Source organism: Arachis ipaensis, chromosome B05, assembly GCF_000816755.2.
Source record: "Arachis ipaensis cultivar K30076 chromosome B05, Araip1.1, whole genome shotgun sequence".
Lineage (NCBI taxonomy): Eukaryota > Viridiplantae > Streptophyta > Magnoliopsida > Fabales > Fabaceae > Arachis > Arachis ipaensis.
This window is the reverse complement of record NC_029789.2, coordinates 147,664,824-147,682,739: the sequence shown is the minus strand read 5'-3', so window position 1 is coordinate 147,682,739 and position 17,916 is coordinate 147,664,824. Positions and strand designations below refer to the sequence as shown.

The window sequence follows — 17,916 nt, the reverse complement described above, 5'->3', positions numbered from 1 at the left end:
TTAAAATATTAAATTTTTAAATATATAATCAACAATAATTTGATAAACTCATTTAAATAAAAAAAAATTCACATAAAAAATTACAATTTGAAAATGTAAAATTTTAAAATATAAATGACAAAATAACTTTATAAAAATTTAATTATTTTTATTATTTTATGTAAAGAGAATTTTGTTTATTATGGTTTAAAAAATAATATTAAAATTAGTAGTATAAAAAAATATTATAAATTTAATATTATAAAAAAAATATTTAAAGATTAGTTTGACTAATTTTTAAAATTTGAGGGATGAAAATGACTTACGTCTGGACTTTCAATGACTATTTTGACTAATAAAAAACTTTTTTACATGTCAAGTGACACTGACCTGCCACGTGGCACTTAACGTGACACGTCATCATCTAACTGACGGAAAGACTAATTTGACTTACAGTTTATCTTTCAGGAGCTAATTTGATTAAAAAAATTATTCAAAGCCAAAAATGAAGATCGTGTGATCTTTCAGAGACGAATTTGAATATTAACCCAGATAAAGTAAAAGCAAAAACTGCTCGTCAATTACGAGTAATATTTTTTAATTTTTTTAAATCTATCGGATTTGAGATTGGTTTATTTACTTAAAAAAAATTGTATTTACGAAAAATATTTGAAGCAAATAATATTTAAACTCAATAAATTTTGCATGATGGGACATTTTTACTAATTCGGAGACTGCGAAAAGCATAACAATTTAATATTATTTTAGATAAAATTAACTATTTTTTGAGAAAAAAATTGTTAAAAAATTAGTTTTCTTTTCCTATATAAGAGAGTTAGTGTTTCAGAAGCAACATTCATTTTGATTGAAAAGTTAAAACTGTGATTTTGTATAAGTCTTCATCATGTGAGAATTTTCTTGAGAAGTTTTTATTTTTTGAAGTCATGAAAATTAATGTGTGTTTATTAGTATATTTTGAAAGTGAGATTATACCATATATATATAATGGTGTGAAATTTATTTATGTAAGTCCAGTATTTTTTGTTATTCCCTGCATGATATCATTTGTAGAGTTATAAAATAGACTATGCCAGCACATATACGATAATTTGTCAAAGAGAATTAGCAGTATTTTATACAGGCAATTTGTGTTAGTTTTCAGTGATGTAATATAGTTTTAAGTAATGAATGTGACTGATGCCATCATGCTAGAAATGTTAATGATTTATCAACAGAATCAAGCTCATGTGTCGATGATCGAATTGTATGTTGAATTCGAAGAGTTGGCTATTAGTCACGGAGTTGACGAATCCTTCCTACCTGAAGGGGGCAACACAGATTGGGAAGAAAATGACATTGACAGTAAAGAGGAGTTCTTATCCAACAATGACATGTTGGGAGGAAACGAGATTACCGACACGGAAATTCAGGCTGCAACAAGCATGGTAAGAAGCCAACATTCATTTGGTGTTCCATCTTTCATGCGTGCTTTGGATCTTGAAGATATGAACGCACCCGAATTTCTTGAGTTGGCAAACTCAGGTATGTCAGCTTATCATTTTTTTTGTCAAGACAATTTTATTTTTATTTATCAAATTTCGGTTATACATTCTAATTTTATTTGTTGAATTATTTAAAATATATTTGTTTTTAAGTTACCAGTTAAAATGTTTCAAAAATTGCTTACTCTCTAAAAATGATAAATGTTGCTCAACTTGAGAGTACTTTTTAATAAGATTATTTTGTATAAAAGATAAAGAAAAAACCCAACTTACGTTATTTTACTAGATATTATGACTGCTTTGATGAAATTTTGTACAAATCATTGAAAATTGAAAACCCTTTAAATACAATTAGATATACTTTTTTTAGAACTTAGAAATTGTTATTCCACACACACAGGTATTTTTTTGTGCAAGATGGTGAGTTTGCTGTTGGAATGGAGTTCAGTTCTGGAGAAACTGTAGTCATGCCAATTAGGAATTATATTACTTCCATGGGTGTCGATTACAGGGTGTTTGAGTTTGAGCCTTTGATGTTTTATACGAAATGCATGCAGTACGGTAGAGGTCGTGATTGACTGATTCGCGTTAGTTTGATTCAGAGAAAATGTTGTTGGGAAATTAGACGATACAATGGAAGTCATACTTGCACTATAGACATAATATCTCAAGACCATTCGAAACTAGATTCTGACACAATCGTGGACGCTATAAGACTTCTAGTTGAAACCGACCCATATCTGAAGATCCGAGTTGTGACAACAGATGTTCAGTTGAAATTCAACTATACGATAAGTTATCGTAAAACATAATTGGCAAAGTAAAAGTCGATTACAAAAATCTTTGGTGGTTGAGAAGTTTTATACGAGTGTTGCCCGCATAGTGTGTGGCAATGTGTGCTTTGAACCCAGGATCTGTGGTTCAGGTTGATTCTATACTAGCATATCGTGGATCTGAGGTGGAGGAATGTGTAAAGATAATGCTTCGAGGTTTTTAGAGCTTCCATCCATGCATTAGAGTGTTCCGACATTACAAACCACTCGTGCATGTTGATGGCACACATCTGTATGGGCGATATAAAGGAGCTCTTTTGGTTGTTGTGTCTCAATATGGAAACCAAAATATTGTGTGACTTGCTTTTGCCATCGTTGAAGGAGAGACCACTAACGCATGGCATTTTTTTTCTGAATAATTTACGGAAAAATATCGTCAGGAGGGACGGTGTCGGTATTATTTTTTATTGGCACGACTATCAATGCAACAATGGCTAAATGTAATGGTGCGTGGAGTCCTCCTAGAGCATTTCATATGTTCTGTGTTAGGCATATTGCGTCAAACTTCCTATGAAGATTCAAGGCCCTTTACTTGTAAAAAATCATCATAAATATGGAAACATGTTCTTTATATTGAGTTGATCTTTGTTAAACCTAAAATTGCTATATACTATTTGAATTGCTGACGAGTGATATTATATTAAGAGTAAAGTATTGTTTTTGTCCCCAACGTTTGGGGTAAGTCTTAAAGTTGTCCCTAACATTTCAATAATCCTATTTAAGTTTCTAACATTTCAAAATTGACTCAATGTTGTCCTGTCGTTAGGGATCCATTAACAGAATTAACGGCGGGACAAAATTGAGACGATTTTGAAACGTTAGGGACTCAAATAAGATGAAAACGTTGGGAGCAAAAACGATACATAGAAATAAATTTTAGTTTTATCCTTCAATAATATCAATTTTTTACTGTACATAGTATTCAATTATTTTTTAATCACATCTAAGTAAATTACACTTAATCACATTATAAAAAAATAAATTTATTTAGAATGAAAGTAATGTGATCGTAACCCTAGAGCCGCCGCCGCTGTCTGATCGCTACCGCTGCCCCAACCCATTCCAACTGGCCCTCCATCTCTCGTTGACACAGATCTCCGATCCAGCCCATGTCCAGTCTGCAGTTCCACCTGCTCTTCCCCAATCTGCAAACCCAGAGACCACCGAACCTACATCACGCAATCATTCGAAAAAGTATAAGAGAGAGAGAGAAAGAGAAAGAGGATGTGGTTAGTGGTGGTGGAGGGGTAAAGATGATGCAGATGATGATAAGGGTAATTTAGAGTTTTTATGTGATTTTTTAGTGTTTAGATAATTTTGTTATATGGAATTCATGTTTTATGGGTACAAATGGTAATTTCTTTTTTTTATGGGTAGATGTGTCAGCGTTTTCAACTTTTATGGGTACAAATAGTAGTTTACTCAAAAGAAAAATCTTATTTCTTGATAATAAAAAGAAAAATATATACTTTTTGTGAAAAATAAATTGTGTCGTAAAGATGTTTTTTTATTGTATGGACAAACTATCATTTATATTATAAATAAAACTTGCCACAAAATCTTTTTTTCCTAACACATCTGACATATTATCTAACTAATTCATCAAAACTTGGTACTACCCATTTCTTATGGCTTTTTTATATAAATAAATAACAAAAATGTTTTATTTTCCAAAATATGCATGAAGAGAAATGCTTCCGAAAATGCGCAGGGCCACTTCAAGCGAGGCGCATACGAATTGGATTTACACTCCAATTCAGGTTTGGCGGCCACGAATTGGGACTGGCAGGGCAGGAATCATTTCTGGGTCGGCGCCCACGAAATGGGTGGGGAGGCCATGTTGTGGCTGGCGCCAGCGAAATGGTCAATTCTGGTGGGGCATCCACGAATTGGATTCCAAGTCAATGGTACTACACGCGATATGGTGCCCTTCAGGTGTACTGCATGCGAAGTTCGTTCCTAATTTGCCTATATGAACGCTTGTGCACCATTCACAGAAGGATGCATTCTCCTGCACTCTCTTCCAACTCTAAAATTTCTCTCAACCTAGCTACTTTCTTTCTCTCTAAAATATTGTGGGTGTTGGTTCAGTTTTGCTATGTGTATGGCTTCCGAAAATGTATATTTGATCATATATCATAATGGAGAAATTTCTCCTACGGCATAAGGTATTACGTTTGTTTGTGACGATCCCCTTTGGATAATGATTCTACCACATACATCATTGCAAGACCTGAAGAATTTGATTCTCATGAATACCGGAATGGTGGGAAAAAAGGAAATCACGAAGCTGACACAAGATGCCAGTTGCAGTAGACAACTCGTTTGCATATCAGAAAATGCAGATTAAATCTGATCAACATGTTTCGATGATGTTTTCTTATCATCGCAGCATTGGAAGTATCTATTCGTTGGAGCTTTGTTTGAATCTTCAAGATATAGGTGGAAGCTCATCTACTTCTAATAATGTGGATGGTGTTAGAAATTTCGGATCGGCGGATTTCGTTCCGGGTCGGGATACTGGTAGGACCCGTAATCCAAGCTTTAACGCGTTTGTGACGTCAGAACAGAATACAGATATTTGTCAAGAACCCCCCCTTCCAACCTTGTTGGATTCGATACATATCATCATGATGGCATGGCAAAAACTTCTGATGAAGATGAGATCGAAGATTTTAGCGGTGATGAGGCAGAAGCTGTTCCCGAAACCCAGTCGCTTCATCACGAGACAGTTCCTCCAATTCATGTCGAATCGGGGGGGTGGGGGTGGGGGTGGTGGTGTATCCAGCAGCATGCTAGCACACTACCTGTCTTTAACTCTTGGAGCAATGCAGTCGACCAATGCAGAAGACAGACCGAGCAGTTACGCTTTATCAGGTGAGATGGAGCTCGAGATTGGGTTGAAGTTTCTCAATAGGGAGATAGCGATGCTTGCTGTTAAAAACTATAATATCCGCTGGAGTGCAGAATACAAGGTAGTAGAGTCAAACCAAAGTAAGTATGTATGTCGATGCAAGCAGTTTGGGGATCAATGTCGTTGGATGGTATGGGTCGCAGAGGTCTTCCGGATTTTGGAAAATTCGAAAATACCAAGGGCCTCATAGTTGCTTGGCAAGTTTGATGTCTCAAGATCATGCTCAACTTGATAGCAATGTCAACTGCCAGCATATATTCCCCATGATGCATGCTGACGCGACCATTTGCATAAAGGTGTTACAAGGATCAGTCGAGTTTGCATACGGGTACAAGGTTTCATACAAGAAGGTTTGGCATGCAAAGCAGAGGGCAATTGCCAAAATCTATGGTGATTGGGACGATTCGTATGACCAGGTGTGGAGATACTTCAACGCCCTGCAAGCTTTCGTGGTATAACTGGCATTGCACACTTATTGGGCTTGGTTATTCATTGTGGTTTTAGTGGTTTATATGTTTTAATAAGTAAGCATTTTCACAACAGGAACAATTGTTGACCTACAAACGAGGCCTTACTATGTTGGAAACACTCTAGACCGTGAGAGTGTCATGTTTCATCAGGTTTTCTAGTCCTTCCTCTCGTGTGCTGAGGCTTTCAAGCACTGTAAGCCACTGGTCTCAGTAAACGGAACACACCTGTATGGTAAGTACGCAGGCACCCTACTTATGGGCATAGCACAGGACGGGAATAACAACATTCTGTCAATCACTTTCGCAATTGTGGAGAGAGAGAATACAGATTCATGGTACTTTTTCCTTACCAATCTAAAGAGGCATGTAGTGAGGCAACCAGGAATTCTGCTTATCTCTGATAGGCATGCAGCAATAAAGGCTGCTTTAGAGCGGGATGGGTGTGGATGGGAGCACAATGTTTACTGTGTATGACATATCGCCTCTAACTTCGCAACAAGTTTCAACAGTGAAGAAGCCAAAAGACACCTGGTTAACGCCGTGTATTTGAAGACGCAAGAGCAGGCGCAGTACTACCTATAGTTAATCAGCGGCGATGATCCTGTAATATCTCCGCAGATGATGGCATGGATCCGAGGGTTAGAGCCACCTAAATAGCTACAGCATTGCGATGACGGTCATCGATATGGTCACATGATGACCAATCTTTCTGAGTGTATCAACTCCGTCCTCAAGGGCACTAAAAATTTACCAGTTTGTGCAATTATCAAGTCTACCTATCATCGCCTTAATGAATTATTTGTGAACAAGGGTCGCCAGGCACAATCACAGATCGCATGCGGTCAGGTATTCTTGCAATTCCTGCAAAAAGCGATATTAGCAAACAGTGGGGGAATTTCCCAGATGCTTGTGATGTCGTATGACAGAGCTACTTCAATCTTCACAGTTGATGAGATAGCAGCTGTAGGGGTGCAGTCTTGGTTTCGCATTTACCTTGAGCATCAGATGTGTGCTGTGGTTTCTTCCAAGCGTTGCACTACCCCTGTGCTCATGCTTTGGCCGCATGCGCCTTTGCAAGACGCGACTGGCAACAATATGTCGAGGCAGTTTATTGGGTTGAAAACATGTTCTAAGTCTACGAGATGGAATTCCAACCAATGCCAGACGAGGAGATGTGGTCCCCATACGAAGTACAACGTGTACGTTTCAATACCCACCTACAACGTATAATGGAAGGACATCCGGTGTCTATAAGGATTCGTAATGAGATGGACAAGGTTGAGTCGGGCTCAGGTAAGCGATGCAGACTTTGCAGGACACCATGGCATACTAGGTGACACTGTCTGCATATTTCTGCCACTTAGTATACCACCATTTTTGTTTAATGTATCAGTTTAGTGCAATATTTGAGCATGTTTCTGCTGAATTATATAAACTTGTTGTTGTTGCTTTATTTCATGTTATGTCGCGTTGTTGTTTAGTTTACCACATTGTTGAATTTATTGCATAGTTGCCGGTACATGGGAACCATCGTTACTAAAACTACGTACATACATCACATGAAAATAAGAACACAACATAAAATTCAACAACAAATGGTGGAACTGACATACGGATAAAATGGAAAGAAATAGCACAACATCGAATGACTAACACAATAGGATGAAGTAGATACTCAAGCGAAGGAAAAGTAAATGAAATAAATGTTACAACAGAATACTAAATATATAAGCCACGCAACTAATGGTGGTCGTGTCCCAATCTGCCACCTGTCCCACAAGCAGGAGCTCGAATGTCACGACAAGGATGACCATCATGACCCTCGTCATCGTCCACATTAGCATCAACCCCGGCGTAAGAAAGACGTCGGCCTTGCATCTGCGTAGCATCGTACGGTCGGAGCACAGATCCGGCGGTGTCACCAATAGAGACGGACCTCTTCCCTACCACAGCAGGCTGAATGACGGTATCGAAGCGGTTGAGGGCAAGACCAAGATCTGTTAGGGAATGTGGGAATGATTGCTGAGGGATGAAATGGTCCAACCCGTCGAATAACGAACAAAGAATGGCGTTAAGCACATAGCTCGATATAACCAACAAATAATGGCACTACCCCAACTGTAGGTACTGATGGCATCATAATCTACCAATAACGGAAGACATCGAACATGGACCATATTATTGGCCTTGTCCAGTAGTAGCACGCCTCCCAACAAGTACAATATGTAACAATGTGCATACTGCATGAGGGCATTGTCTTGTAAATCAAGTGGCATCTGCTGAAGACGATTCTTGAGCCACTTCAACTTTATGTTGAATTTCGTTGTCCTTACGTGGCCAGCTGGAACTTCATCAAGAAGTTCGTGACACCACTCCCAAAGATCTCTTTGGTGGAACTTGCTCTATGACCTCAAAGTACCACTGACAGACTCACCATCAATAGGTAGACCTAATTGCATTGCAACATCTTCCAGGGTTTTGGTACGCTCACCCCAAGGGAGGTGAAATGTGTGAGTTTCGGGATGCCATCGTTTGACACAGGCATTTATAAGTGGATTGTCATACTCGAAGCACTTTATTAAGCAAGCATGGTAAAATCCTGTTCATCTTAAATAAGGCTCAAGTCTCTGCCGCCTAATTTCCATACTTGGATCAGAATCTGACATGAAAACGTTGACAAGTGTGCCATGAGGAGTGAGAATATGTGTGAACTGCAACAGAAGAAAAAAAAAGAATATAATAAAAAATACTTTAACCAGTTTTATTTGTCGACAAAAACAAGAATATAATTTAAAAATTTTACTTAAACACTTAAACTAACCTTATGAAGCAAATGTGTCGCAATATGAAACTCGTACGGGTACGGGTACAATTCTTTTTTACCACCACCACTTTTTTTTTTTTTAAAAAACCCCCTTTCCCTTTAAACCGAATGCATAAGGTCCCTCCCCTTCACCTTTTTATATGTGTTCCATCTCCTTTCCCAAGTGTCCTTTATCACCCAACATAACCAATGCCTGCCTCGTACGGGTACTGGTACTTGCTGAAAATTGGCAGCTTTGACCACCCACTTCGTGGCCTCCAGGAACAAATACTCATTTCGTGGACGCCGCCAGTGCATTGGTTCCACTTCGCTGCCGCTGCCCCTGAGGTCGCCCAATTCGTGTGCGCTAGTGGCGATGTGAGCCATTTCGTGCATGCCAGCAATGTATTAAAGCCGCAGCTTTTTAACCTGCCATGCCAGTTATAATTCGTGGCCGCCACACCTGAATTGGAGTGTAAATCCAATTCGCATGCGTCTCCCTGAAGTGGCTCTACGCATTTTTGGAAACATTTCTCTTCATGCGTATTTTGGAAAATAAAATATTTCTGTTATTTATTTATATAAAAAAGTCCATTTCTCATATTACATCGAAAAAATAATTGAACAATTGTTATAAGTGGTGGAAAAAAACTTTAGTAGATGTTGAAATACATTTTATCTATAGATGAATAAATTGTTAAAGTATATAGACTTGCATACTTTTCTCCATTTAAGAGAAGAGGGGCTCTTACAAATTTACAATTGTAGAATGTTCGTATATAAAGAAGACATGAAAAATTAGATATATAGTCTTTTGAAAATATTTTTCATTACATATAATTAATGAAAAAAAATAGATTTCTTTTATTACGACTCTACTGTATTTACCAGTCCGATAAATTAATAACTAATTTATGGTGTATAAGACGGGATCCAAATCCTAATATTTGTCTAAGCAAATGAATAAACTGTTAGACAAATTGGTTAAATCTTCTATTAATTAATGAGTGAACTACCAACTCGATCACTGTCCATTTTCAAGAATAACAACGTGATCCCTCAAAATAAAATCGATCTACTTCGGTCTCTGTTCCCTGATTTCGTCACACAACGCGGTCTCTGTGGGTATTTTTCCGTCAATTATGAATGAAAAATGCTGACGTGTCAGGTTCAAAAATGGACGGGGTCTAATTGTCTCTAAATTTAAATTGGTTAGGAGTTTATTTGTCCTTATATTTCTTTAAACAATATTTTTTTAAATTATTTTTTATTCATTATATTAATATTCTTTTTTCAATAAATTATTAAATATATGGTATAATAAGTACAAACTAATTAATAAATTATTCAAATTTAAAAGTATCATTTATTAGGGCAAATCACTATATTAAGCCAAGGGGAGCAAAAAATTACACAAATCCGTCAAACCAAAAATTATTTCATGAATCAACCAATGCATGTTTATATATAGTTCGAATCAACTAAATTCGAACTTGATCTGCACATAATTCGAATCATGTTGCTTCGAATTATACACAAAACTCACACACACTAATTCGAATAAACCTAATTCAAATTACACACATACAATAATTTGAATCAGGTTGATTCGAATTACACCCTCATTTATTAAAAGATTTATTAAAAAAATAATAATTTAAAATTAAAAAATATATATATTTTATTTCATACATTAAAAAAAGCTAACAAAATATTTAATTACGAGATTTCTTTAAAATATTAATGAGCTATCAATTCGAATTCCATACAATACTCTTTTGTCCATTTTTAATAGCTTATGAATATTTTTTAATAATTTTTTTTAAATTATATGGTGAGATATTACATGATTCGAATTACGCATGGGAAGTTCAATCACTCTGATTCGAATTATATGGTGAGCAATTCGAATTCTATACAATACTCTTCTGCCCATTCTTGATAGCTCATGAATATTTTTTAATAAATTTATTTTAATCATACCACAAAAAATATTTTATTCTATGCAAAATAATTTAAAAATGGCTTAAAAGATGTTAGGAGTAGTATAAAAATTTGTAATGACTTAGGACATTAAAGAAATACTCTACATAGTCAATAATAATTTAGAAATTAAAGAAAATATATTTTTATCATGTATTTACCTAAATCACTAGAATATTACAAACTTTTATAGTACTCATAACATTTTTTAAGCCATTTTTTAAAATTATTTTGTATAGAATAAAATATATATTTTTAATTGTTTTGGATGGAATAAAATATTTTCTTTAATTTCTAAATTATTATTAACTATGTAGAGTATTTTATTTAAAATTTGTGTACATGCATGTATTTACCTAAATCATTAGAACATTACAAATTGTTATAGTACTCCTAACATTTTTTAATCAATTTTTTAAATTATTTTGCATAGAATAAAATATTTTTTTGTGGTATAGTTAAAATAAATTTATTAAAAAATATTCATGAGCTATCAAGAATGGGCAGAAGAGTATTGTATAGAATTCGAATTGCTCACCATATAATTCGAATCAGAGTGATTGAACTTCCCCATGCGTAATTTGAATCATGTAATATCTCACCATATAATTTAAAAAAATTTATTAAAAAATATTCATGAGCTATTAAAAATGGACAAAAGAGTATTATATGGAATTCGAATTGATAACTCATTAATATTTTAAAGAAGTCTTGTAATTAAATATTTTGTTAGGTTTTTTTAATATATGAAATAAAATATATATTTTTTTAATTTTAAATTATTAATTTTTTTAATAAATGAGGGTGTAATTCGAATCAACCTGATTCGAATTATTGTATGTGTGTAATTCGAATCAGGTTAATTCGAATTAGTGTGTGTGAGTTTTGTGTATAATTCGAAGCAACATGATTCGAATTATGTGTAGATCAAGTTCGAATCTAGTTAATTCGCACTACATATAAATAGGCATTGGTTGATTCATGAACCAAATTTTGGTTTGGCGGATTTGCGTAAAAATTTCTTCCCCTTGGCTTATTTTAGTGTTTTGCCCCATTTATTATGAAACTAAATAAATAATTTTCAAATATATAAATAATAAACATTAAAATTCAGTTAATACATTAATAATAATAATCCTATGATATACTATTAGTATTATGATCTAAATAATTTTTCACAATAAAGTAAAATTAGACCTCTATCTATTTCTGAACCTGACACGTCAGAATTTTTTGTTTAGAGTTGACGGAAAAATACCCACAAGAACTGCGTTGTATGACAGAATCAGATGATAGGATCAAAGTGGATCGATTTTATTTTGAGGGTGGTATTGTCATTCTTAAAAATAGACAGGAGCCGAATTGGTAGTTCACCCTTAACTAATAGACTAATTTGACAATAATGGTAGATGATTATGCCACGTGGTCCAAGTTGTCAGTGAGAGAGCATGGGCCCAGTAGGGTGGGGGTGTCCATTCCAAAGCCCAACAAACACGACGTGTCGTTCCAACAAAAGTCACATACTATAATACACTTGCCTCTCCTTTTTAACCCCGCCACGTGTGTATTTCCTATTGGCCCTTCACACGATTACCCTCTCCTTCTCCCGTCTCACCTCACGTTATCGCTAATTCATTCATATATCTCTCTCCTCAGACACCCACGCTTTCTCTCTCTTTCTTCGCTCTTTCTCTCTCTTTTCTCTTTCAAGCACATAACTTCTCACTTTCTTTTCCTACCCGTCTACGTTTTCTTCAGATCCAACCACAATTTAGATCACCATCACCACCACCACCACCACCAACAACATTTCTTCTTACTTCCGTCTTCAACCACTCTGATAGGTTCACCCCCCTTTTGCTCTCTATGCCATTCCCTCAGGTTTGATTTCTCTTTTTCTCATTCAAATTTGCCGTTTCTTGTTCTTTTTCTTCTGATTTTGATCTCATCGGTTGGTTCCCTCCCCCCTTTCGGGCTGTGATAATTGAACATTTTTGGGTAATTTTGGATCTAGGTCTGTACTATTTGCTTGTGCTATTGATTTTGATGAAACAGGTGCCTTGAATTATGGGTTGTTTAGATCTTGTATTTTTTTAATATATGAGCTGTGTTTAAATTTTAGTAGAAAGTGAATTTCTTCATGTTTTGCTTCTAAATTGGGTGGATCTGATCTCCTTAGAGGTGTAAATGATTTATTCCGTTTTGGATTTGTGCTAAATCAAATTGGGGGAATTGTGGTGTTGGAGATTTTGTTTGGGAAAATCATCAAATCAATCACAGTGAACATGAATAATTGGCCTGAGGTTTGGTCAGATTTTTGTTTTGGCCAATAATTCGTCATGCTTTTACATTATATATAAGTCATTAAAGGACACACTCTCACAATAAATAATGTTATTTTAAGTGATTCTTATTTTGTTCTTTGGGGACATAGGTTGTTAGGCCGACATGTTATTGGTTGCTTGTGACTTTAGAATGAATCGATAGAGGATTTAGGTAGTTGAAGCACTATGGGCACCAGTTGTCTGTTTGACTTGTATTCATCTATGCCTTTTGTTGTTTCATGTGAAAGGGAAAGATTGCTACCAGATTTGAATTATTTATTTATTTATTTAGGACTGATATAGAATGAAATTTGTGGTAGATATAGATCTAAACATTTAGATTACATTTTATGCCGCCTTTCTCCCAGTCCTCAACAAAGATTTGGCTTACAAATAAGAGCTTGATGTACTATTTGATGTTAGCCTTTTTAGTCTTTATCCATCTACTTGTCTTACTTGATCTGTGAATGAATCATGTTTCTCTATTTCTTAAAGCACTTCTATCATCTTCTGATTTTGATGGATTGCATTATGTGTGTTTACTTAACTGCAGTCGGGAAGGGTGTACCTGAACCGGAGTGTCACAGCAGCGTGCAGATATTTCATTAGTCTTGTAGAGCTGTTGGCCTTTTCAGGATGGGCAAGTGCAAGGGCTGTGGGAAGTTAGGAAGAATGAGACCAAGGGATGGATCTATGAGTGCTTATGAATTTTCTCTTCTGTTGTCTCCTGTTGTTTCTGTTTGGGATTGCATTGTTCGCAAGATGAGGTACTCATATAGGCCTGAGTGGGTGTAGCTGTTTCGTTTGCATCAATTGTGTAGCATTAGTCTAAATACTTCAACTAATTAGAATATATTTAGCATAAAGGAGTTCAGAAAAGATAATTTAGTATTTAGACGCAGTTATATTCTATGGATACCATGGCATGTAATAAAGGGCAACATGTGAGGAAGGCCAAGAAGAAGCAGGTGAAAGACGAGTTGGATCGTCTCAAGCAGGCTGAGAAGAAAAAAAGGCGCTTGGAGAAAGCTCTCGCGACGTCTGCCGCCATCATTTCCGAATTGGAGAAGAAGAAACAGAAGAAGAAAGAGGAACAACAAAGACTAGATGAGGAGGGCGCTGCAATTGCCGAGGCCGTTGCTCTGCATGTTCTGCTCGGTGAAGACTCGGAGGATTCGTGCAAGGTTGTTATCAACGATGAAACATGCAAGACCTGGAACTGCGATCGTAATCTTGACATCTTCGTGGGTGGAGAGAGAGCTTGCTTCCCTCATCTATACGGCGGCACATGGTCTGTGGAAACAAGGGGTTGGGTCACTGATGCATACAGATATGGTTGCAAGTGGGGAGCTGCTGAAAATGGAGGGTGGACATTTTCATCAGAGCCTCTCGGGAGGAATGCACATGAAAAACCACTATATGAAGATGCAACAGGATGGGGGCGTGCCGGTTTCTCCGCTGATCTTATCGCCGCACAAGCAGTTTCGTCACTGCAGATTGCTGAGGCTGATGAGGAAAGGATTATCTTCTGAGAAAAGAAGGGAATGCTGAGACTGAGATGGTGATAATATTAACCGTGTTGTTGTGTTTTTGTGCTTTTTTTATTTTGCTGGATATGTGTGTATATATTATGACTATACTATGAGAGTCTTGTCAGAACATTTCTTGCTTCAGTTGTGTTTGAACACTTAACATGTTGCTTTGCTTTGTCACCTTGTTTTTTGTTATTGATTGTTTATCTTTTAACTGTAATGCGATGCCTCCTAATTTACCGTGTGGAGTTACTTCTAAAATAGTGAAGCTATAGAGACATACTTTTTTTTAGCTGATTGTTAATAATATTAAAATCACAAATGAACCCCCAATTTATATTTGACAACTACTCCAATGAAAATATAAAAAATATCTAAAAATATTAAAAATATCTTTTTATGATGATTTTGGTTTAAAAAGTATGAATTATTTGTTTTGTCATACTTTTAACAAAAATGACATTTTTATATAGCATATAAAAATCAAATTCTAAATCTTTATCTATCATTTAATAGTCAAAATCAAATTGTTACTTGTTGTGAAAGGTTTGTATAGCAATTGAATCTTTGTTTTATTTCTACAACTTATAAGTGTTGAATCGTAAACACTTTCCATCTAGAACAATAAATGGGCACATTTTTCAAAAAAATCACTCAATTAACATCGATATTTGCCAATATAATTGAGTTAGAAGGAGTGTAGTTAGTTAGACTCAATTTGGATAAACAATTAAATTATTTTAGAAAGATAGTTTAAATGATAAATATTTATATTAAAAGTAATTTATAAATAAGTTATTTTGTTTTAGAAAAATAGTTTAAATAATAAATATTTATATTAAAAGTAATTTATAAATAAGTTATTTTGTATTTAATTTTTTAAGTATTTATTTTAAAAAAAATGATAAAAACAATTATTTGAGAAAAGTTATTTTTTTTTAATTTTTTATAAATACTAAAATAACTTTTTAAAAAGCTGCAATTTGATTTTGAAAATTATATCAGACACTAATACTATATCTTTTTATAAATTAAAAGTAAAAAAAAACTTAGTAAAAAAAAGAGTAAAAGTTTGCCTACGGTAGCCCCTAGATACCCCGACAGGCTAAGACAGATTTAAATTCCCGACACTTGCTTAAGTAAACGAGTGAACTAACCATTCGACCAACCCAAGTTAGTTTTTACTTTGAAGTTTTAAAACTCTTAGATGTGAAGAAAGAGAAAATTTTTTTTCTTTTATTGATTTTTGTTTTATGTTGGACTAAATTCAGTAGTATTTTAACATTGAGTCATCAAAATACTTTTTTTTTTTGTGTAGCAAACCCATTTTAAGTTAGAATTATTTGTTTTATTTAAAATTATAGTGGGTTAAAATTAAAGACGGTAGTAGTAATAAATCAAAGAAAAAAAATAATTTTATAATTTTTTATTTAAAATTTGTTTGGATTAATAATTTTTTGTTTTATTATTTTTGTTTTGGGCTTTTTTATTTTAAAATTGATATTAAACTATTATAATAAAAACATAAAAGATAAGACTCTTTTAGGTATGTTAACACCTATGAATTTTGTGCTATTGACTTAAGTTGTTTAAAATTTAAAAAAATTATACTAATAATATCACCTTGCAATTTGATATGATTCTTAACTTGTAACATACTATATCCATTTCATATTACTTAATTTTCTATAGGAGTATATAAGAGTACTTAAGAATACATAGAAATAAGTTGTATTTTTTTTTTGAAAAATAATAATTTTTTTAATTTATAATTAAAAAATCTTTAATAAATATGATTTATTTTTATATATATCTTGTGTGCTCCTACAAAAAGTTAAGTTGTATAAAATAAAAATCTATATAATATATAACAAATTAAGAATCATGTCAAATTGTAGGATGAAAATCTATTTTTTATTTTTATTAAATTATAAAAATATTTTAGTAAAAATATTGATATAATATATATATTTTTTAAAAATTAACTGTCTACATAACATTTTGTTATTTGTCCACATTTTTATCATATGTTTACGTATCGAAGTAAATATCACATCTCAAGTATTTTACTAGTTTACAACAATAGACAGAAAATTGATTCTAGAGACATATTCCCAATAAATAATCCAAATCTCCTTGGCAACCGACAAGTCAAAGGAAAGTAGTAGGGTGATCCATCCTCGTTTCAAAAGGAGTCCTTTTTATTTCATTTCATTTTATTTCAATATAGTGAAATATCATCCCCTCCAAATTCTCTCTCCCTTTAAAATCTTTTCCATGACTGCCACAGCTTGTCTGAGGCGAATTGGCCGCTGTCATAGCAGCCGTCACCGCTGCTTATGGCGGCACAATCCTTCTCGTTCGTCCTGTCTCTGCCAATGATCATGGTGGCGGTGGATCCCACCTTGCCGCCATCCGGCAGAAGATCCACGACCCTAGCACTACCGTTCCATCAAGAGAAGTCCAGCGCTTATCGGGACCAGTCCAGCTAACCCCCTCGATGTTCTCGTCATTGGTGGGGGCGCCACGAGTTCAGGCGTGGCACTGGATGCCGTGACACGTGGACTCCGCGTTGGTCTCGTTGAGAGAGAAGATTTCTCTTCGGGAACTTCCTCCCGCTCCACTAAGCTCATACATGGAGGTATGTCTGATTTGTTTGCCAGTGAACGCCAACTGAAATTGTTTGAACATTCTAGGCAGGAGAATTTGTAATCGGTGGTTTTTGGGAGTGTTTGGCAACTAAACACCTAGATAATTAGGTGCAAAATAAAACTGATTATGTTTCGGACTAGCTGTATAGTGATGGTCATTCGTGTATAGTGGTCCGTCGGTTTATAGTCGTAAGCGGTGGTGGTCGGCAGTTGCTGACGTTAGCAAAGGTGGTAAAATATTGTTGAGAGAAAATTCGCTTGATATAAACCAACCTAAATTTATTTGTTTTTTTATACTAGTTTTTAAATTGATTGAGAGAAAACAAAGTTTAATTTGTTTGTTTGTGGGGCCACCAAACGGTAATTTAGAAAGAACTAGACCACATTTTATGCATAATTGGCCTCGGGTTTTTCCAAAAACCCCTTATATTAGGTGTGATTAATAATTTAGGAGCGTTCAATACCGGACTAACTAAAAATAAGCATGGGTCCATAGCATATGTTGTTGGGTTTTGGGTTTGTCATTTTATAAGTATCATCCTACAATTTGACATGATTCTTAACTTGTTATATACTATGTAGATTTTCATCTTATACAACTTAACTTTTTGTAGGAGCACACAAAAAATTATTATTTTTAAAATCTCTGTTTCTTTATAAAAATTATAATTACACAAATTTTCTGTAAATTCTATACACAATTTTTCTGAAAAAATCCATACAATTGTAGATATTTAAAACATGACAACTAAATTCAACAAATTTTAAATTTTTTTAATATAATTATTATAGTGGGACGTTAAACTATACTAAGAATTGAACATTGTATGATATATTATATCTATAGGTAAAGTATAATGAATTAAAAGATATCTTCATGTAGTCTCATGAATCCTCCTGTATCTTTATTCAACATAAAAAAAAA

At 34.4% G+C, this 17,916-nt stretch overlaps 1 protein-coding gene across 1 annotated transcript; it reads left to right on the top strand.

Moving 5' to 3' along the window:
* LOC107644879 lies at nt 12,089-14,560 on the top strand. The gene is made up of 2 exons (XM_016348827.2): nt 12,089-12,365; nt 13,362-14,560. Exon 2 carries the CDS (start codon nt 13,720-13,722, stop codon nt 14,338-14,340), a length of 621 nt encoding a protein of 206 aa, XP_016204313.1. The 5' UTR covers nt 12,089-12,365; nt 13,362-13,719; the 3' UTR covers nt 14,341-14,560.

Excerpts from the sequence above, each read along its gene's own strand:
- LOC107644879 (XM_016348827.2), top strand. The coding sequence starts at position 13,720 with ATGGATACCATGGCATGTAATAAAGGGCAACATGTGAGGAAGGCCAAG.